At 40.4% G+C, this 21,443-nt stretch overlaps 1 protein-coding gene across 5 annotated transcripts in view; it reads left to right on the forward strand.

The window, feature by feature from the left end:
• NISCH (nischarin) overlaps positions 1-21,443 on the forward strand; it is a 65,577-nt gene that overhangs the window by 15,242 nt on the left and 28,892 nt on the right. For 3 of the 5 annotated variants that reach the window (XM_075833773.1, XM_075833775.1, XM_075833777.1), the window contains exons 6-13: positions 250-345; positions 5,029-5,124; positions 8,261-8,413; positions 8,507-8,575; positions 9,886-10,071; positions 11,969-12,097; positions 12,884-12,997; positions 18,605-18,698. In XM_075833773.1, coding sequence (XP_075689888.1) covers positions 250-345; positions 5,029-5,124; positions 8,261-8,413; positions 8,507-8,575; positions 9,886-10,071; positions 11,969-12,097; positions 12,884-12,997; positions 18,605-18,698 — 937 coding nt within the window. Of the gene's footprint in view, positions 1-249; positions 346-5,028; positions 5,125-8,260; positions 8,414-8,506; positions 8,576-9,885; positions 10,072-11,968; positions 12,098-12,883; positions 12,998-18,604; positions 18,707-21,443 lie in introns of all 5 variants that reach the window. The other 2 variants (XR_012850029.1, XM_075833774.1) reach the window with 1 other exon arrangement.

Genomic DNA, 21,443 nt, shown 5'->3' on the forward strand with positions numbered 1-21,443 from the left:
AAAAATATATATATATATCGATGCATACTATCCCGTCAGAGGGCAACAAGGCACTTTTTTAGTCTCCCTTAGGCTAATATTGCCCTATAGACCTATTTAGCGTGTACGTTGGGAGCATTCCTGGCGTCCACGCTATATCTTAAACCTGATGTAAACTGGGCCTTATTTCATTTTCTTCACTTAGCAGTATTGTATATTAGTAATCAGTCTCTTAATACACAAAAGTTGTTTTCTCATGTTCTTCCTCAGATCAGCGGCACTAGGGGTCCTGTAGGAACAAGCAACATGCAAGAACATTTACTTCCTTATGATCTCTCTGTATTTAAATCCCTCTGTCAGATAGAGGTACGTAATACTCTAAGTAACAATCCGTGACTGCAGCTTAGTTGCATTGTCTGTTGGGGATCTGAGGTTGTCTGAAATCCATCCCTGGCTCATCACAGGCTCAGTCTTCTGCTTTTTCCTTCTCCGTGCTTTACACTGCAGCTCTTATGAGTATTTATTAGTACACAGGCTAATGTCCTGGCATACAGATATATGCCAATACATTTTAGTCAAAAAGATCATAATTTAATATAGACACATTTGGTATAACCACAACAACCTTTTTCAATACATTCATGAGTATGTAGAAAAACGGTGGTGAAATATTATTTGGTTTTTTTTTAGGTCTTTTTGCAAAATGAAAGTACCGTAATATAAATTAAAAGGGTTGTCTGCTTTTTTTGCGGAAACCCTTCTAAAAAAAGGATTGCAGGTTGGACCTCCAGCGATCAGCTATAATCTGTGGGGGAACCTGGCAGCACGTGTTTAATTCCCCTGCAGCGCCACCGCAGGGAAAATGAAGAATTACATGGTAAACATTGAAATCAATGGGCTGTCCATGTAATCCAGAGAAGAGAGAGAGATCTTTGTAGCCACTCTCTCCCTAATTGATTAACATCCCAACCTAGGGACTTCTCTATTAACCCGTTAGTGACCGGCCCATCGTGTTTCTACGTCGGTCACTAACGGGCCTTATTCCGATGCCATAGACTTTTTACGTCGCGGCATCGGAATAAGTAAACAGAGCAGGGAGCTGTCAAATCTCCCTGCTCTCAGCTGCTAGAGGCAGCTGAGGGCTAGGAGCGTCCCTGCTCTGCCGGGTGAGATCGATATTAGTATCGATCTCACCCGTTTAACCCCTCAGATGCGGTGCTCAATAGCGAGCACCGCATCTGAGTTGTTTTGGAGGGAGGGAGCTCCCTCTCTCCCCCACCGACACCCGGCGATACGATCGCCGAGTGTCTGTGTCTCTAATGGCAGCCGGGGGTCTAATAAAGGCCCCCAGGCTGCCTGGAGTGAATGCCTGCTAGATCATGCCGCAGGCATGACCTAGCAGATGCCTGTCTGTTTTAAACGGACAGGCAGTAATACACTGCAATACAAAAGTATTGCAGTGTATTATAAATGTGATCGCAGAATCGCATATTATAGTCCCCTAGTGGGACTACCGGTAGTAAAAAAGTGAATTTTTTTTTTAATAAAGTTAATTTAAAAAAAATGTGAAAAAAAAAAGAAAAACCCACTTTTTCCCCTTACAAACTGCTTTACTATTAAAAGACCAAAATAAAGTAAAAAGTTACACATATTTGGTATCGCCGCGTCCGTAACGACCTCGACTATAAAGCTATTACATTACTTAATCCGCACGGTGAACGCCGTAAAAATGTTTAATAAAAAACGACAGAAAAATCGCTGTTTTCTGTGAATCCTGACTTAAAAAAAATTGATTAAAAAGTGATCAAAAAGTCGCATCTACTCCAAAATGGTACCAATAAAAACTACAAGTCGTCCCGCAAAAAAAAAACCCTCATACAATCGCATCGGCGAAAAAATAAAAACGTTACGGCTCTTCAAATATGGAGACACAAAAACAAATAATTTAGAAAAAAATGAGTTTTTACTGTGTAAAAGTAGTAAAACATACAAAAACTATACAAATTTGGTATCGTTGCAATCGTAACAACCCGCTGAATAAAGTTATTGTGTTATTTATACCACACGGTAAACGGCGTAGATTTAGGACGCAAAAAAGAGTGGCGAAATTTCAGATTTATTTCTATTCCCCCCCCCCCCCCCCCCAAAAAAAAGTTAATAAAAGTTAATCAATAAATAATATGTACCTCAAAATGGTGCTATTAAAAAATACAACTTGTCCCGCAAAAAACAAGACCTTATACAGCTATGTCGACGCAAAAATAAAAAGGTTATAGCTCTTGGAATGCGACGATGGAAAAACGTAAAAAATGGCTTGGTCATTAAGGTCTAAAATAGGCTGGTCATTAAGGGGTTAAATCAAAATGTCCTAATGTCATATATGTAACAGCACTTAAAGGAGTTGTCTGGTTTAGAGTTATTTTAAGTATATGTAGCACAAAAGTAGCACTTGTCCTGCAAATACTAAAGGCGTCAGAGCAATGTTGACTTAAAAATAAAGATCCAAACTGCTGAAATTCGAAGCGGAAATAACTAATTTTTTCAGGTGTAAAATAGGCTGGATCATCAAGGGGTTAAAAGAGTTGTCCTTATGTATTGCTCCTCTTAATGTAAAATAAAGGATGAAGATAGTCCTTAATCAACTAATCACAGGATGCAGAAAGTCACATGTCGTCAAAACCTCACTGCACAATCCAAATAATAGAAAGGTCACATCGCAGACCCTATTTTCAACTTGAATAACGGGAGCATTTAACATACGTATTGAAGGGGGTTTTCCGGTTTTCTATAAATAATGTTTTATCACTGTATGAATTATAAGTTATACAGCTTTTTATTCTACTTTTGTGCTTCAATTCCTCACCATGTTCGGGATATCTGTTTACTGCCAGTGATTGAGAACACTCTTGTTTACATTCAGAGGCAGCAAACTCCAAAATCAGCAGTCAGCTGAGAAGTCAATGCTCTGTGAGCTAAACAGCCAGGACTCCAGAATGATACACTGTTGAGCTCACAGAGTATTTCCTAGAGTAGATACGATTGTATCCGCTTCTCCACTGAGATCGGGACTAAAGGCCCTTCTACATGGGCAAATGAGCGTTCATATGAACGCTTGGTCTCGATCATTGCTCACAGGGCAGCGATCCGCCAATGAACGAGCAAACGCTCATTTATTGGCTAATCGTGTCGATTATGTAGCATTCAGTATTAACATTGTCGACAGCAGAACTCCCTTTGTAAATGGGAAGATGAGCTGCCGACATGATGGAAATGTATGGGAATGAATGATCATAGTAATGATCGCTCGTCCCCATACATAACTAATCATTGCTCCTAAGGCCTCATGCACACGACCGTAGCCATGTGCACGGCCGTGATTTCTGGGTCGGCTGGCCACGGAGTGACAGCCGCGAGCCACCTGCAAATCGTGGGCTGTTCACATGGCCGCGGCAATTATTTTCAAGGAGCCCGAACTGCAGAACACGGTCGTAATAAGGCTTGGCAGTTCTTTCTGCGGTCCGGGCTCCGGGACCATGCACGGACCGTGAAAACCACGTGTTCATAGGAATGAATGGGGCCGCAATTCTCCCGTGGATTTTCGGGGGAATTGCGGCCGCAAAAGCACGTTTGTGTGCATGGGGCCTATAAGGCCTCATACAGACTGCAGTATTTTTGGTCAGTTTTTTTGCTTCAGTATTTGGAAGCCAAAACAAGGAGTAGATCCAAAACACGGAAGAGATACAAATCTTTCTATTATACTTTCTCTCTCTGTAGGTTTCAATCCAAGTGTTGACTTACAAATACTGATGCAAAATACTGACTAAAATACGCAAGTGTGAACGAGGCCTAAGTCTGTATGGTTTGCTGCCTCTAAATGTGAATAAGAGTGTTCTTATTCACTGACGGTTAACAAATATCTTGGAAAAGGTGAGGGATTGAAACAAAGTACACTAGAAAGTTGTAAAACTTTTCGTTTTATACAGTGATTTTAAGCTTTATTTTTATAAAACCGGAAAACCCATTTAAGTATATGACTAGCTACAATCTGATTACAGTCGCGTTGACCGCCGCAGTCAAGTGACGTTGCACTGGACAACATGTTACAGTCCGACATTCTTAACAGAGACCAGAGCAGAGCAGCATTTTCTAAACTGCAAGTATATTTGGAATATCCTAATTCGGGCATGTTCACACGGCTTATTTTCAGTCGTATTGCGGAGTGTAAAACGCCCGTTTTATGCTCCAAAAGACACTTGAAATACGTCTGCAAACCGTTTCCCATTGATTCCAATAGGAAATCTACTGAGTAGTTCTTATGAGTCGTTTCTTTTACGTTTCTTAATTCAAAAACGCCTTATAAAAATACACTTCGTAAAAAAAGAAGGCACATGACGCTTCTTGAAATGTTTTGCAAGCTGGTTTTTCATTGACGCTACAAAAAAATGCTTAAAAAGTCCCTTAAAAACACACCTGGATTCAGAGGCTTTTGAAATCGCTCTCATATTTTTCTGCCTCAAACCTATATAGTGTGAACATACGCTAACATTGATGGCCCTCACCCATGTGTTTTGGTATTGCGGTTCAGCCCCAGCTCAGACATGGACGTCGTTGTGACAATTACTACAGAGAATGGGGCTACGTTCTCCAGTAGGCGATGCTGCCCCTTTGTTCTGTAGATCGGTGGTGGTCCTTGCGAGTGTCCTTGAGCTTTTTGTATATAGTGACAATTTGCTGGTGAAAGAGATAACAAAAGCTCTATACTTCCAATAAACTTTCAATAACCTTCCTGGATATATTTTCATTTCCTTAGAAATTGTCAGATTTTGTTTTTCCTTCAGACAACACTTCCCAATGATTGCCGTCAGGCATGTGAATGCTGATAAAATGTTCCAGTAAAAGTTTATCTGTCCCGTGAAGCAGCTGACGGTCACCAGTGTTTTATGTAGTCAGCATAGATAACTGATCCAACACTTCAGGAACTGTCCTGCCCCGCTATTGTTCTACACTAAGCCGACTATTCGATAATCACGCCGATTTAATGTTTTTCAGATCTGCCATTCTGATGCCAAACTTATCAAGGGATTCACCTCGTGCAAGAAGACCCTGGCAACCATGACTGTGCAGTTTTCAACGTCGTCATTGAAGGTGCGGGCCTCAATAAATTATGTCTGCATGTTTTTTGCTTTATTTGTTGTAGGAAGCAGTTTATCGTCCCCTCTCACGTAACCTGTTCATATTTGTGGATCACAAGGTCATAGGAACAGAGCTCCTATAAGCAGACCGGGAGGAACTGCCGAATAGCGAACTTATTCGGACCAGGTTGTTCAGGCCGCACTCTCTCGTTTGTGATTGTTATAAAGCTTTCCTGGGTGCCAGGCCCTGGTGGTTAACCTCCCTACCACCGAGAAATATTCCAACAAAAGAAATGGGTCAGCGCTATAATTTTTTGAGGGGCAGTTAAATAATATAATTGTTATTGATCCACGCCGGATATAACCCCACCGCTAGGCTGTTTCCGTAACTCCCGTACAACATAATGGAGAGAGCCTCACACATGCGTGGCCACATCTCCACGTAGTCCCTGCCTGGAATGGGCAGTTGCCCCACAAGGAAGGACTGTTTATATGCCATAAATGTCTGAGATGAGAATAACCCTTTAAGAAATACATACTTTCTAAATTCTACTATAATTTACTGTATAGGACAATTATAATAGACACGCTGTACGAATAATGTACCTAAATTCGTTATGATCTCAATTATTTTCTGTTTATGCATTTAAGTACCTTGTACCTATTTATTGGACATGCTTGTAGATATGTTAAGTGTGTGTGTATCTGATGAAAAAAATATTTTGTATACGTGTGTGTGTGTGTATGTATATATATATATATATATTAGTATTTTTTTTTATTTTTTTATTTTTTTTTCATATGTCTCTAGCTTGTTGAAGGGCATATGCCTGAAACATTGTTACAAGTCTTACAGTGGTGTTTTATATAGTTTAAAACAATCTTTGCGCTGTACCAGTTCAATGTGAAGAGGAATGCAGTAGTAGAGGTCAATCTCCACCAGCTGATCACTGCGCTTTCAGTGCGTTATATATCGATCGATAGATAGATATTTATATAACGCACTGAAAGCGCAGTGATCAGCTGATGGAGATTGACCTCTTCACTGGAACCAGAGGGGAATGATATATATCTATGCCATAGCTGTGTGGAGATATATATATATATATATATATATATATATCCACACAGCTACGGCATGCAAGATATAGAGAGTTCAATAACGCGTTAACATCTGGTAAAATATTCAAAGGGCATTTATTATACTCACAATCACGCTTTAAAAACTGGCATATAAAATATACAAATTCAGTGTGTCATCCAAATGTCATTGAAATAGTCGACATTAATCGATCAAAGTTCTATCATTTAATTGCATGTAAAAATTGTGGTCTGACCCATTTGTTTTCGTTGCAAAGAATACTTAGGGTATGTTCACACATACAAAAAGAAGTGGCTGAAAATTACGAGGCTATTTTCAATGGAAAACGGACTCTGATTTCAAAGCAAATTTATTTTATTTTTTTAGGCTGAAAATGAAGCTTTTTTTCCATTTGAAGCTTCTATTGATGCTGTTTTTTTTTTTTTTGTTTTTTGTTTTTTTTTTAGGTGTTTTTCAGGTTCAATGGAAAATCTGCTCCAAAAATGCCTCCAGAAGTGACATGCTACTTCTTCTTTTTTCGAGGCATTTTTTTTAAATTCAGCAGCATAAAAATACACCATGTAAACAGCACACTGTATTTCTCATTGAATTCAATGGGAAGCTGTTTGTAGGCATTTTGCTAGTGGTTTTCCAGGCGTATTTGAAGGTGTTTACGCCCAGAAATATGCCTGAAATAACTATGCTTAAACGTACCCTAAGGGCCAGTCCACACAGTGTTTTTTGACGGGGAAACCGTGTCGGAAAACGCCTCAAAAAATGGCCGAAAATGCCTCCCATTGATCTCAATCGGAGGCGTTTCGCGGGAAATCCATCTCGCGGGAAAAAGAAGCGACATGCCCTATCTTCGGGCGTTTACGTCTCTGACCTCCCATTGACATCAATGGGAGGCAGAGAAATCTTATTTTGCTTCGTTTTTTTTGCCCGTGGCGCTCAATGGTCGTGAGCGAAAAACGCCACGGAAATCGGTGTGCAGGCAGAGCAAATTCTGCCTCAAAATTCCAAACGGAATTTTGAGGCAGATTTTCCACCTTAGGCTGATTTCACTTTCTGTGTTTTTTTTTTTTCCCGCAGCACATGGCAGGGCTGGGTACAAAGAGGCTTTACAGAAACACTTAGTCTATGCTTCCCTGTAATACCACATTACTTACATATTCTTCCCTACAATCATTACTTCCAAATTTACATTACACTATACAATTTACATATAATCTGACAGAAAAAAACCTCTGTACACGGTACCTCCATTTTAAATTCTGAGGCATACGGAGATCTAGTAGGGTCCCATATACAGTCGGGTCCACAGTGACACCATTTTCCTCATTTAGCCTCTACACCAAGACCACGGACTAGAAACAAAGCAATCAAGATGTGATCGCATTAGGCGTTTAGGAATTCCAAATGCTCAAAAGTAATTGAGCAAAAAAATAATTATAAATACAGTATAAGGATTATTTTACATTTTGAAATCAATGGGAAGTGGTTTCAGGCGCTTTTTTGAGCTAATTCCAACGCGGTTTCCATTTAAAAAAAACTGTGTGAACAGGGCCTAAACTGTTAGGCTGGGTTCACACGACCATGTTACGTCCGTAATGTACGGAACGTATTTCGGCCGGAAGACCCGGACCGAACACACTGCAGGGAGCCGGGCTCCTAGCATCATAGTGATGTACGACGCTAGGAGTCCCTGCCTCGTTGCAGGACAACTGTCCCGTACTGTAATCATGTTTTCAGTATGGGACAGTTGTCCTGCAGCGAGGCAGGGACTCCTAGCGTCGTACATAACTATGATGCTAGAAGCCCGGCCCCCTGCAGTGTGTTCGGTCCGGGTCTTCCGGCCGAAATACGTTCCGTACATTACGGACGTAACATGGTCGTGTGAACCCAGCCTTACAATATTAATATAATTTGTACTGCGATGGTCTAGAGCAGACCCGTTTTTGGATTGTATTAGCGCTAAATTGTCCTCTAATTTTGTGTATTTGATACAGTAACATGAAATGACAATAGTTGTTGCTCACCTGTTACAGAGTAAGTATCTCTATTTCAGGACATCTTAGTACCCGAAGCTCTTGAATTTGATCATTGGGTGGCAGAAGGCACGTCTTCAGATTGTAATATTACGGCCGTGGTTCCAAAATGGAGCGCCCTAACCACTGTGGATATGAGCCACAATCAGATCTCGTCTATAGAAGATTCAGTGGTAAGAATGGTTCTGTGGTAGCAGAAATGCGTATTTATACATTTACTTGGATTTCTGTTTTCAGCTATACGCTTATTTATTTATTTTTTGCAGAAACTTACTCCGCAAGTAGAATTTCTGGCCTTGAGTCATAACCAAATATGCTCTATAGAGAATCTACAGGTAAGGGGACTTCTAACATGTGCACATATCAATAATTCTCATCTTCATACAGAGTGATGGTTACTAAACCCATTCAAAATGTGCCAGAATTCTGTCTCAAATTAAACAACAATTCTAGCATACATGCATTAGACACTTTGTGCGTGACTGGGGCATGGCTTAAAATGCGCCGCTATGCGCCAAAATTTTGGCGCACATAACTGGCATAATCCAAGTAAATTAAGAAGTTGTATAAGGAAGAGAAAAGTGTCTGAGGGCCTGTTCACATCACCGTTCGCTTTCCGTTCCGTCTGAGGTTTCCGTCGGGTGAACCCTGCAACGGAAAGTGAAACCACAGCTTCTGTTTCGGTCACCATTGATATCAATGGTGACGGAAATATCGCTAATGGTTTCCGTTCTTCACTATTCCGGCAGATTTCAGTTTTTCCGACGGAATCAATAGCGCAGTCGACTCCGCTATTGATTCCGTCGGAAAAACGGAAATCTGCCAGAATGGTGACGAACTGAAACCATTGGCGATGTTTCCGTCACCATTGATATCAATAATGACTGAAACGGAAGCTGTGGTTTCACTTTCCGTTGCGGGGTTCACCCGACGGAAACCTCCGACAGAACCCCGGAACGGAAAGCGAACGGTGATGTGAACAGGCCCTGACATGTCTAGCTACACTGCACAATTTGTCATGCACCACTATGATAAATTTGGCGTAACTTCTGATTTTAGGTGGATAAAACGGGGTCGACTCTGTCCCCGTTTATCCTCTCTAATGGCGGGTGCACGGTGTCAATTTTACTGTGTCGTTGTCCCCCTGCCAAAAGAAGACCAGCAGGACAAGAGCGTCAGCTCCTCTTGCTCATCAGTCCATGGGTCACCCAGCATCCATCTTCTCTCCACCAGTGTCCCCTCTCACTACAAGTATTTACTAAAACAGACATGTCAATGGCGTTAACAGGTCCTCTTTAAGGACTTCGAACATGTAGGCAATGCCTGGTTGTTCTTACATACCTTTTAAAACTGTACAATTCTGCCTTTCATCAGATCTATTTTCTCTACTCCCTGCATATATATGTTCTCCTGATCGCTGGGGATCCCAGCAGCAGGGCACCTGCAGTCCGTTTATAGTTAGCGGACCCTTCTAACAAAAAGGAATTATCCAAAGTGAACGACCCCTTTAAATTAGCCTGTCTGGCATAATGTTATTGTTGAAGCATCAAAATTAATCTTACTGTAAAAGGAGATGATATAGTAATTGCTTTACAGTTTCCAATGATTGATAAAATAGAATTTCTATTTTCTCTGCCTTATTTAGCACTTGTACAACCTGGTTCACTTGGATCTGTCCTATAACAAGCTTTTCCTACTGGAAGGAGTTCACTCAAAGATTGGGAATATTAAAACACTTAATTTATCTGGAAACCTTCTTGAGAACCTCATAGGACTTAATAAGTTGTATTCTCTTGTCAACTTGGATCTAAGCAGCAACAAAATCTCACAGGTATGAAATAAACTTTGTAGCACTTGTTAAGGGGTAACCGAACTTTAAAAAAAACTTTTGATGTGTCATAGTGACATGTTAGAAGTTCTGATCGTCGGGGGTCCGAGACCCCCACGATCATTAAAAGGAAGCGGCAGAAGCGCTCGGGTGAGTGCCGTGCCACTTCGTTTCTGTTCAGTTTTCCTCCAAAAGTTGTGAGAGCGGTGTACGGACTAATAGACTTTAAATTAAGCCGGTACACCGCTCCGAGGAAGGTCAATCATAAACTAAGCGGCACAGCGCTCACCTGAGCGTTTCTGCCATTTCGTTTTAGTGATCGGTGGGGGTCTCAGTGCTCTGACCACCACTGATCAATGCTTCTGAAATGTCACTATGACACGTCAGACGTTTTTTAAAAGTTAAGTTACACTTTAAATTCTTCTTTGTTCGTAAAAACGAAGTATATATAATGCTAGCAACACTTACCATACCCTTCTCTTCCTTGGTTTTGTTTTGACCTGATCTCAATCTAGTGCTTGTGTGTGTAAAATATGAAGTCATGGGGAAGGGGTGCAGCTTATGTTCTACTAATGGGTCTGCAGTGGAGACCTGACAAGCTAAGCCCACCGACCACCTGTGCTAGGTTTCTGCAAGACTGTTTCAAAAGATTTAAAGGCTATATAAACCTTTAGTGACATTTTTTAATTGTAATGTATGTATATGGTGATTATAAGCATTTTTGTAATGTACATTTATTACAAATTGTGTACCGTTTCAGCACTGCAGCCTCTTTGTATCCACTTTACATAGAAAATGCATAACGCTTCTGTAAGCCGAATCCATCAGTGAGCTGGAATGGTGGCTTGGCTGATAATGTCTTCTGTGGGGCTTTGACACACAATCTAACCCTAATACTGATCAAATCTAAGTAATGCTTTAATAAATAACCGATAAGTATACTTCCCTGATACATTGCTGATGTAATTCTTAAAGAGGATCTGTCAGTAGTTTAGGAATGCCCTATCTCCTAGCTAATCTAATAGGCGCTGTCACATAATGATAATGATAGTGAAAATTGTGTCCCAAAACATTTATCATCTTAAGTTATGAGCTTTTTTCTAAATATGCAAATGAGCCTATACTTGACAAATGGGAGTCAACACCAGCGATTCTCCTGAGGTGGAGCTGCCTCACAGCCTCTGACGCTGTCCTATCAGCATGAAGCTGCTTCACACAGTGTAAACGCCCTACTGCACCGGCCAACTTTGGCTGGTGCAATGAGCGCCGATCAATGAGACAGCTCGTTGATCGGCACTCGTTTGCTCCTGTCACAAGGATCTATGTATGGGGACAAGCGATCCTTACTCTAATCGCTCGTCCCCATACATTATTATTATGTCTGCAGCGCGTCATCCTGTTTACACAGGGAGATGTGCTGCCGACAATGATTATAATTCAGTTTTTTGAAACGATACGATGAGTAGATGATCGAGCATTTGCTCGTTTATCTGCTGATCGCTGCCCTGTGTACACAGGGCAATTATCGGGAAATCGCGTTCTGTGAACGCTTGTCTGCTCGATAATTGCTTAGTGTAAAAGGGCCTTTAGTGACTAATTCTGGAGGGTAGGGGGATCACTTCAAACAGCCATATCCCGGGCTGTGGTCGGGAGGTAGAGAAAGCGTTTTTTGCCCGCAGTTCTCAATGGCGGCGGGCGAAAAACGCTGCAAAAAATGTGGCAAACGGCGTGCAGGCAGATCAAATTTCAGACTGAATTTTCAGGCAGAATCAAGGATGACATAGTGTAAGACAGAGCATCCCATGGGTTATCTCCACCTTTCGTTCCATACAAATATATGGAAATTAGTATATTATTATGTAAGCTGAAAACCCTTTTTAAGTCATATTTTTTTTTTCAGGTTGATGAAGTAAAAAATATAGGAAGCCTTCCATGCTTGGAGACTGTCAATTTGACCGAGAACCCTGTTACGATTGTCCCTGATTACCGAACCAAAGTCCTTGCACAATTTGGTGATCGAGCTGCTGAGGTAAAATCATGTTCATGTTTAAGGCCTCATGCACACGATTGTAAATATCAACCGTAATTGCGGATCGCAATTACGGTCCGCAATTACAGATGCATTCACTTCTATTGTCCACGGATGTTTATTTAGGGGAAGGTGTCCTGGTCATAGAAGTGTACCGCAAAAGATAGGACATGTCTACTTTTGTATGGGAGCACAGGCCGAAAATGCGGACGGCTGTCCATGGCCGGTCGTGCCCGCAATTTCGGCCCGTGATTACGGGCACGGTCGTGTGCATGAGGCCTAAGATGTATTTATTTAAAGGGATTTCACTGTTTTTCTAGTCACACTGTTATGTCACAATACAACTATGTGTAATGCGAGGGAAGGGTGTTCGTTTTCTAAGACGTCAAATGTTGCAAAAAATGTGGGCAACTGAGACCAATTGTCTAACTGGGGCTAGAACCTATGCGTGTAATCCTAGCCTAATTTAAAAGGATTGTTCCAAACTGGCCAGCAACTGTCCATGTCCCCTTTTAGAGCTTCTATTAGCCAGCTCTGAGATTTATTTCAGAGTGACTCTCGCTTTGGATGACTTTGTCTTGGCCATGAATCACGCATTTGGATGTGTGGGTGTCCCCCTAATGTTATTAGCTGATAACCGAGACGGCTGCATTCTGAAATAGATTTAAAGCACTTGTACGTCTAATGTTGGACAGTATCTAATAGATTTATGATGGAAGCTCTGTTCATACATGCTGTTATTTAATTTAAATGTAAATTTGATAAATTATTTTTCTTTTCTTTAAGATTTGTTTAGACAACACCAGCACAACAGAAAAGGAGCTGGATACTGTGGAAGTGCTAAAGGCAATCCAAAAAGCAAAAGAAGCAAAAAATAAATTCAATAATGCTGATAAAAAGGTATAAAGAAGATTTTTACTCTCCTGAAAACATTCCCATCATTTTAGAAGTTATTTTAGATTTTTGCACTTTGATACATTGGTGGCAATGTATGCCACCTTATATTTTTAATTTCTTGTTACACAAATGAAGTTGTGTATAACTTGTATATATGCAGTTGTAGTTTTCTTCCCAAATAGTGTTATAAACAGTTCTACTTATGTAGAGGTAGGGGGGGAGTGAGAACTACAACATATTTATCATATTGCAGTTCTGAAAATGTATGATTGGAAGGGAGAGAAATAAGAATTTTTAATAGAGCTATCGATGATGTATTTTTATATCCTATAGTTGGGTCTGATGTTAGTGTTTTGGACTGAAAAAAACAGATTATATGCCATGCACCAGATGATTTTTTGCGTGGCCAGTTTCCTCCAAAAAATGATATAACCAGGTCATTAAAGGTAGCTACCTAAAATATGAACTTTTAATCATTACCATTATAAGGTATGTATAGACTAACAGGACATACAATATGTTACAAAAGTCAAGGTTGTCTATAGTCACCACAACCCACAGATAACAGATCCTACCCTCTATATGTGTGTCGTAAAGACGATGCAAAACTGAGGGATGTGTGTCTATTCAATGATCACCAGTTCAATCCGCCTCAATGTTTGCAAAAAAAATATGAATTAAAACGACATCAATAGTAATAAATGGGTGGAACTTACCACACTTATGCATCAATTAAACATATATCTTCCACCATGATTGATGACAGAAGGTTCAGAGGCTTTTTTCACAGCAGGTCTGTAATTGGGGAAACAGTAAAAACTCCCTATCTCCTCCTACTTTTTGGAGAACAACAGTACAGATAGTCAGTCAGTCCTGTTATTGCCCCTAAAAGAGAATTGTCCCTGTCCCTACACTACACAGGCCACGTTCAGACAAATTCAGAAAGCAGCAATGGTCAACATTGTTTTAAAAGCGAAAACAGGTGTGTGTATATGTGTGTATATATAGATAAACAAACAAATGGATCCAGAGAGCAGGGCAAGAGAATAAGTCAGCAATACACATGCTGCGTGTAAGTCTGTGGAGGGGTGAGCAGAGGGAGGAAGCAGGAGCAGAGTGAGAAAGACCCAGGCTGCTGGTAAGATTTCTATGTCACCCCAGTGCTGGATTTGGAGCTATACTGGTCTGTACTGCTGTATAATCCCCTCCATGCTGCTATAGCTTATATATATATATATATATGTGCTAGATAGAGATAGTCGAGCCGGATTATCCTCTTCTATGTGTGCAGCGTATGCAAGACATAATAGCAGTTAGGCTCAGAGAAAACTGAGAATTAGAGAGAGAGCCTACAAAGGGGAAAACTTGAAAAAAATAAATACTGAATACAAGTCATATAATGGCTAGAAATAGTGTTATTGCATTTTACTCTTTTTAATTGTTTCATTTCATTAAAAGCAATAGTGTAATTGTATCTAAAAGTGAACGTGTCTATTAAAAGACATTATAGAGACTTGACTTCGGCTATGTTCCCAATGTGCCGGAACAGTAGATACCATCGCACCCGACCAGCCTGATTGCCCGTCAGTGGGGTTTGTCGTTTTTGACGAGAAGAATAGAACTGCATACAGAACTATTCCTCCCGTGAAACTGAGTCTCTGACGCAAATGTTAACTTAACCTTGAATGGTTAAGTGTGAATGCTGTTACTGTGGATTATTCCTTTATTGTGTCTTCTGATCGCTCATGTAATTTCTCTGTTATGACATACTGTGAACATTGACAGTGTTAGACAAATAAAAAACATGAAATAATACACATGCGTTTGCTAAATTCCGTTCTTTTGTGGAAAGTACAACACATTTTATGGATCAATTATTAATATTGAGAGCATGATTTAATCTGATTGGATTCAGGTAAAAATATTTTAGTTTTCATTAGGTCATAGGATAAATATGTATAATTCAATGAGCCTGGTTTTGTTTTTTTCTTTAGTATATGGAAATGTAAAGTAACTGTTGCATAACCAGAGATCGAGGGATCTTTTAGAAACCACAATTAATATTTAGTCATCAGCTGGCTTCCTAGAGCATCCTGGGATAATTAATTAATGATCATTGAACAGGCCTGTACTGGCTACACGTCATGTGATTTAATTTAGGCGTCATTCAGATTTATTAGGATATACATAAATACAGTAATGGAGCAGTTTGATCATCCGTGTGCGAATTGAACAAGCTGCTGTACTGGCACCAAAAAGCCTCATGACAATATGTGTGTCACCAGTAGGGTACTTTTGCGCCTATCTGGTATAATTTTCTATTATCTATTTGCCAGTTGCAAAGGGTTTGTCTCACTCTGGAGGAACCCACGTGTTTATACATCACATGGATCTCCCATTGTTTTCAATTGATGCTGTAATACTTCATTTTTCCTGTGGAGGCACTATCGGTGAAGACTTGTTGATGGATTCTCCCACAGATTACAGCTCATCTCTCATGTGCACACAAATGGATTATCTAAAGCATACAACCCCTTTGACGCTTTATTAGTGAAGTACCATGAATCACAGAGATTAAGGCCTTGTTGTCAAATACAACAATGTTATCTGAAATTATGTTTCTATGTATTTCTAGGTTGTTTCTGTATTGAGTATTTTTGTGTTTCAGTTTTTTTTGTTTAAAGAGGCTCTGTCACCACATTATAAGTGCCCTATCTCCTACATAAGGAGATCGGTGCTATAATCTTTTCACCACTTTATTAGCGATTTGAGATATATGCTAATGAGTTGCTTAATGCCCAAATGGGCGTGTTTTTACTTTAGACCAAGTGGGCGTTGTACAGGGGAGTGTATGACGCTGACCAATCGGCGTCATTCACTCCTCTCCATTCATTTACTTTAAAGAGGCTCTGTCACCAGATTTTGCAACCCCTATCTGCTATTGCAGCAGATAGGCGCTGCAATGTAGATTACAGTAACGTTTTTATTTTTAAAAAACAAGCATTTTTGGCCAAGTTATGACCATTTTCGTATTTATGCAAATGAGGCTTGCAAAAGTACAACTGGGCGTGTTGAAAAGTAAAAGTACAACTGGGCGTGTATTATGTGCGTACATCGGGGCGTGTTTACTACTTTTACTAGCTGGGCGTTGTGTATAGAAGTGTCATCCACTTCTCTTCAGAACCCCCAGCTTCTGGCAGTGCAGACACAGCCGTGTTCTCCAGAGATCACGCTGTGACGTCACTCACAGGTCCTGCATCGTGTCGGCACCAGAGGCTACAGATGATTCTGCAGCAGCATCGGCGTTTGCAGGTAAGTCGATGTAGCTACTTACCTGCAAATGCTGATGCTGCTGCAGAATCAACTGTAGCCTCTGGTGCCGACACGATGCAGGACCTGTGAGTGACGTCACAGATCTGCACTGCCAGAAGCTGGGCGTTCTGAAGAGGAGTGGATGATACTTCTCATCAGAACGCCCAGCTAGTAAAAGTAGTAAACACGCCCCGATGTACGCACATAATACACACCCACTTGGACTTTTACTTTTAAACACGCCCAGTTGTACTTTTGCAAGCCTCATTTGCATAACTACAAAAATGGTCATAACTTGGCCAAAAATGCTCGTTTTTTAAAAATAAAAACGTTACTGTAATCTACATTGCAGCGCCTATCTGCTGCAATAGCAGATAGGGGTTGCAAAATCTGGTGACAGAGCCTCTTTAAATTACGGTGAGTGAACCGTGAATAACATAAATGAATAATAACAAATATTTATATTCCACAAAGACATGCCTTTAATACGTACACCTTTTGAAAGTTCAGTGACAGCGGGTCCTGTGTGCACGCGGGAGCCACCTGTTATCGATCACATCGACGTTATGAACTTGGATGTGATCGATAACCGCTCCATCCTGCGTGTCAGATACAGGCAGGACCCGCTGACACTGAACCTGTGAGTTCCGCTGACCTGATGGATACAGGTTTCAGTGGAAGATACAGCTGCTCTGTATACAGAATACAAAGCAGTTCCATCTCAAAAAGTAAATATTATTTTTAATAAAAACGAATTAGAAAGTTGCACCAAGCACACTGGTAGCCTTTAACACCTTACAAGCAAGCACTAAACAGACAAAGTAATTCTTGAAAGATACACCGATCACCTGACAATGGGAGATTATCCTATAGAGGAGCTGTCATAGCAGGGAGCTTGCACTCTGGAGATCCCTGCCTTTACCTGTTCATTATGCAAATGACCAACTTCTTGTCACCTGTGAGTCACTTTTGTCACTACATTTGGGCACTACATTTAATTCTTATCCTCCTCCCCCCAATATGTGTCTGTTTTTTGTATGTTTAATTTATTTTTCTTATTTGATATATTTTCTGTAATTGTCGATTGAGTATGACTGTTATAATACATTTCGCAGAATGATCTCGTCTACTACGTGGCACATCACATGTTATTGCTATGATGTTTTCTTACCAATGTGCGATGTAAAATTGCTAGTTTTTTTTGTTTTTTGTATTTTTATATAAATAAAACTTGACTACAGAAAAGAGGAATATATTCATGTGTTTTATATTGCACGGAGAGTGAATACTGAAAAATTAAATGCATGTTTTGTTTTTTGGTTTGTTTTTAACAAGGATCAATAATTCCAGCGATTTACCTGGAGTTTGTCCTCTGTGTTTTTCGTTTTTTTTGTTTTTTTTTTAGGTACTCCAGTGTTCTTCCACATAAAAAAACACTGGGGCAGATTTACTAAGCTGTCTAAGATTTAGCATAAACTTAGACCAGGCAGTCTAAAGATGAGCCAAATTTATCACAGTGGTGCACGCTATATGATAAATGTGGCACGTCTACTAGACACTTTTTTTTTTCCTCTTCCTTATATAAAACTTGGTTGGGTTTGTCTTCATTTGGCGCACTTTGCCACATTTTAAACCACACCCCATTCCTGCTAAGCCACGCCCAATTTTTCTCTCGACCCTTTTTAAAAGTGTATAGTGTGATGTAAACATCTGTTCTTTAATTAAATTAGTCTAAAATCAAATTGTTGCTAAATTAGCAACATTTGGTTGCCTGAAAGTCTCTGTAAAATTGCAGAATTATCACGACTCGCACTGACACTTCAGCGTTTTGCTATTGGTAAAAAGAGGCAAGCCAACTTGTAACCATTGCAAATAATTCCTTGCTATGAAATTATCCCTAGTATGTTTGAGATAGGAAAAATAGAATACCACTCCGAACATTGAATGATATTCGTGCTGAAAGGGGTTGTCCAGGATAGAAAAACACATGTCCATGGGCTGTAATAGCAGATCAATTCTATGGACATACATTGTCTTCTGTTCTATATGGTATCTACACACCGGACAGTACCTTCCGAAAAGATCCAAAAGATCAAATAATGCCTGTTCTGTCCTTCTTTAATACCTGAAAATAGATTCTACAGATCCTTCTAAAATGAGCTGAATGAATGCATTTATTATTTCACAGATGGGCTGTCCAGTAAATGACAGCTGAATTCTTCCTGTAATTGTTGTCTTGCTTATTGTTGCCTGTTCTTCTGCTTATTTCATTCTCTGTTATATCACTTTATTTGTCAGATGAGTGAGGATTTCCGGCTCACGTCTGCCAGCTCTTCCTTTCCTGCAAACGCTTCCTCTTCACCTCTCTCTCGGCCTGTTCTCTTCAGTCAAGGTAATCATGTATGTATCTTTTGGCTCTAGCTATTGCCCACTCTCCGTTACTAAGTCAGAAACATTAAAAGGTAACTAAATATTTGACTAACTTCTGACATGTCCTAGTGACATGTCAGAAGTTTTGATTGGTGGGGAACCAAGCACTGAGACGCCCACCAATCGCAAAAATGAAGCGGCAGAAGCGCTGGTGTGAGGGCTTAGCTTCTGTTCAGCTTTTTCCAGAAATCAATGTTTCGGAGTACGGGCTCAATAGAAAGTCTATGAGCCCGTACTCTGATACATCGGCTTTCCAGAAAAAGCCGAACAGAAACGACGCGGCTGAGCGCTCACCCGAGCGCTTCTGCCGCTTCGTTTTAGCGATTGTTGGGGGTCTTAGTGCGTGGACCCCCACCAATAAAACTTCTGCCATGTAACTGAACTTTGTTGAACGTTTAGTTACCCTTTAAGGAAATCTCTACTTGTATTGTGTATAGAAAATTACTTAAGCAGTAATACTATAGAACACTACTATTAACAATATTCGCTGTTATATGACCAGGGTGCTGCTTAAAGGGTGACCTCAGTAAAAAATGGTTTGCTCTTCAGTCTCCCTAATAAATAATATCAGGAACCACTGGTTGTTGAAGCAGCAGGAATTCTAGCGTGGCCAGTGTGGGTAACACAATAATTTACTTTGTTCAAGATTGGAATAAGTCTGCTTTTCCCGAAAGAGCGCCACCCCCGTTCATGGGTTGTGTCTGATATTGCAGTTCATCCCCAATCAAGAGGCCGAGCTGCAATACCAGCAGACTCCTTTCCCATACAACCCTTTCGAAAAGGTTTACTCAGCCCTTATTGATATGTTTTGCCAGCTCTACCCCTCCAGCTCACCAGAGGAAATAAATGATAGCTGCCCTACCTTCCAACCGGAATTTAGGATGTCTTAATAAGTGTCACATTTATGGGCGTTCATTTTTGGCAGCTTGTATACTTGCTAAAGCACACCGTAAAAATCTGAATTTAGTAATCTATAATATACAAGCATTATATATTGAAAATCTAGTAACTGGGAGGTAAGCCCATTCGCATTCCTAGATTTAAAAAGGTAATTTCATACCTATGATAATAGTGTCTATTAGAGAACCGTTGTTAATCTATAGTTTATACGCATGACACAAGTGTAACACAAAAGTGGAAATACTTTAAAGTTACAATAAAGGGGACTGACTGTTAAAGTTTCATAGCATTTTTAATTGTTTAGCTGCATTTTAGACATCTTGCATTATACACAGTGCAAAGTAAAGCCTCCTGCCCCAAGAGATCAGGATGGTGAAAGGGAGATGCCTACAGGTCCTTATCTGTTTGTATAGTGTTAAGGGGGTTTTACACAGGACGATTATCGGGCAGACGAGCGTTCATATAATGCTCGTTTCCGATAATTGCCCTGTGTAAACAGGGAAGCGATCAGCAGATGAACGAGAAAACGCTCGATCATCTGCTGGTCGTACCGGTTTAAAGTAAAATGTCATTATCGGCAGCACATCTCCCTGCCGACATGATGATAATGTATGGGGATGAGCGATCAGAGTAACGACCGCTCGTCCCCATCCATAGCTCCGTGTGACAAGAGCAAGCGAGCGCCGATCAACGATGTCTCGTTGAACGGCGCTCGCTGCACCGGCTGCTTATCGGCCGTTGTAAAAGGGCCTTTACTTTCCTGTACGATAGAACTAACCTGTGATTAAATCCTCCACCCTCTAATGATAATGATATAACTCTGCTTACCCAGTCTATACAGCAAAGCTGATGAGTGAGCTGCAAGAAAATAGGAAACGTCAGACTATTGTACGTCCTGCAGGGATTAGTGTGAAAACTAGTATAGGTTTAGACTAAAACATGATTTCAATAATGTCATTTTCTAATGATACATTGCAGACTGGCGTGTTATGAATACGGTTTTAGCCCTAGATGTTTTTACGAGAACTAGCTTTTGGTTTAAAGTATTTCCTGTCCCAGAATTTAACATCTTTATGGCTTCCTCCTTTTCATGTTGACTCGTACTCCATCAAGGTCCAGATTAATTCCACTGCTTGCAGTAGTAGTTACTCCCTGTGTTTACATGACCTTTCTTCAACTGATTATTCCCGTATTTTTTTGCTGGTAGATAGAATGACAATGTAATTATCATCAACATTAATCTACATTTTGGTTAGGGAGGTTTTAATAATTCATTCTAGAAACTGTCACGATTACAAGCACACATTTTTCCTTTATAACTCTGCACACGTTGAATTCAATGCTTTATTATACAGATAGTGGTGTCAAAGTAATGTAAATAAATGAACCTGTGTAAAATGCTTTGCTCTTTTTATCATGATCATTTTAACTGGACTGTTGAGAACTCTTAGGGTATGTTCACACTACAGCGTCCGTAACGGCCGAAATTACGGGGCTGTTTTCAGGAGAAAACAGTCTCGTCATTTCAGCCGTACCGGCATGTGCAGGCGCTTGAACGCCGCGTCCATTACGGACGTAATTGGCGCTGCTTTTCATTGGAGTCAATGAGTAACGGCTCCAATTACGCCCCAAGAAGTTACAGGTCACTTCTTTGACGCGGGCGTCTATTTACGCGCCGTCTTTTGACAGCGGCGTGTAAATATACACCTCGTGTGAACAGACAAACGTCAGCCCATTGCTTTCAATGGGCAGATGTTTGTCAACGCATTCAAGACGTAATTTCGGACGTAATTCGGGGGTTAATACG

This window comes from Rhinoderma darwinii, chromosome 7, assembly GCF_050947455.1.
Source record: "Rhinoderma darwinii isolate aRhiDar2 chromosome 7, aRhiDar2.hap1, whole genome shotgun sequence".
Classification (NCBI taxonomy): Eukaryota; Metazoa; Chordata; class Amphibia; order Anura; family Rhinodermatidae; genus Rhinoderma; species Rhinoderma darwinii.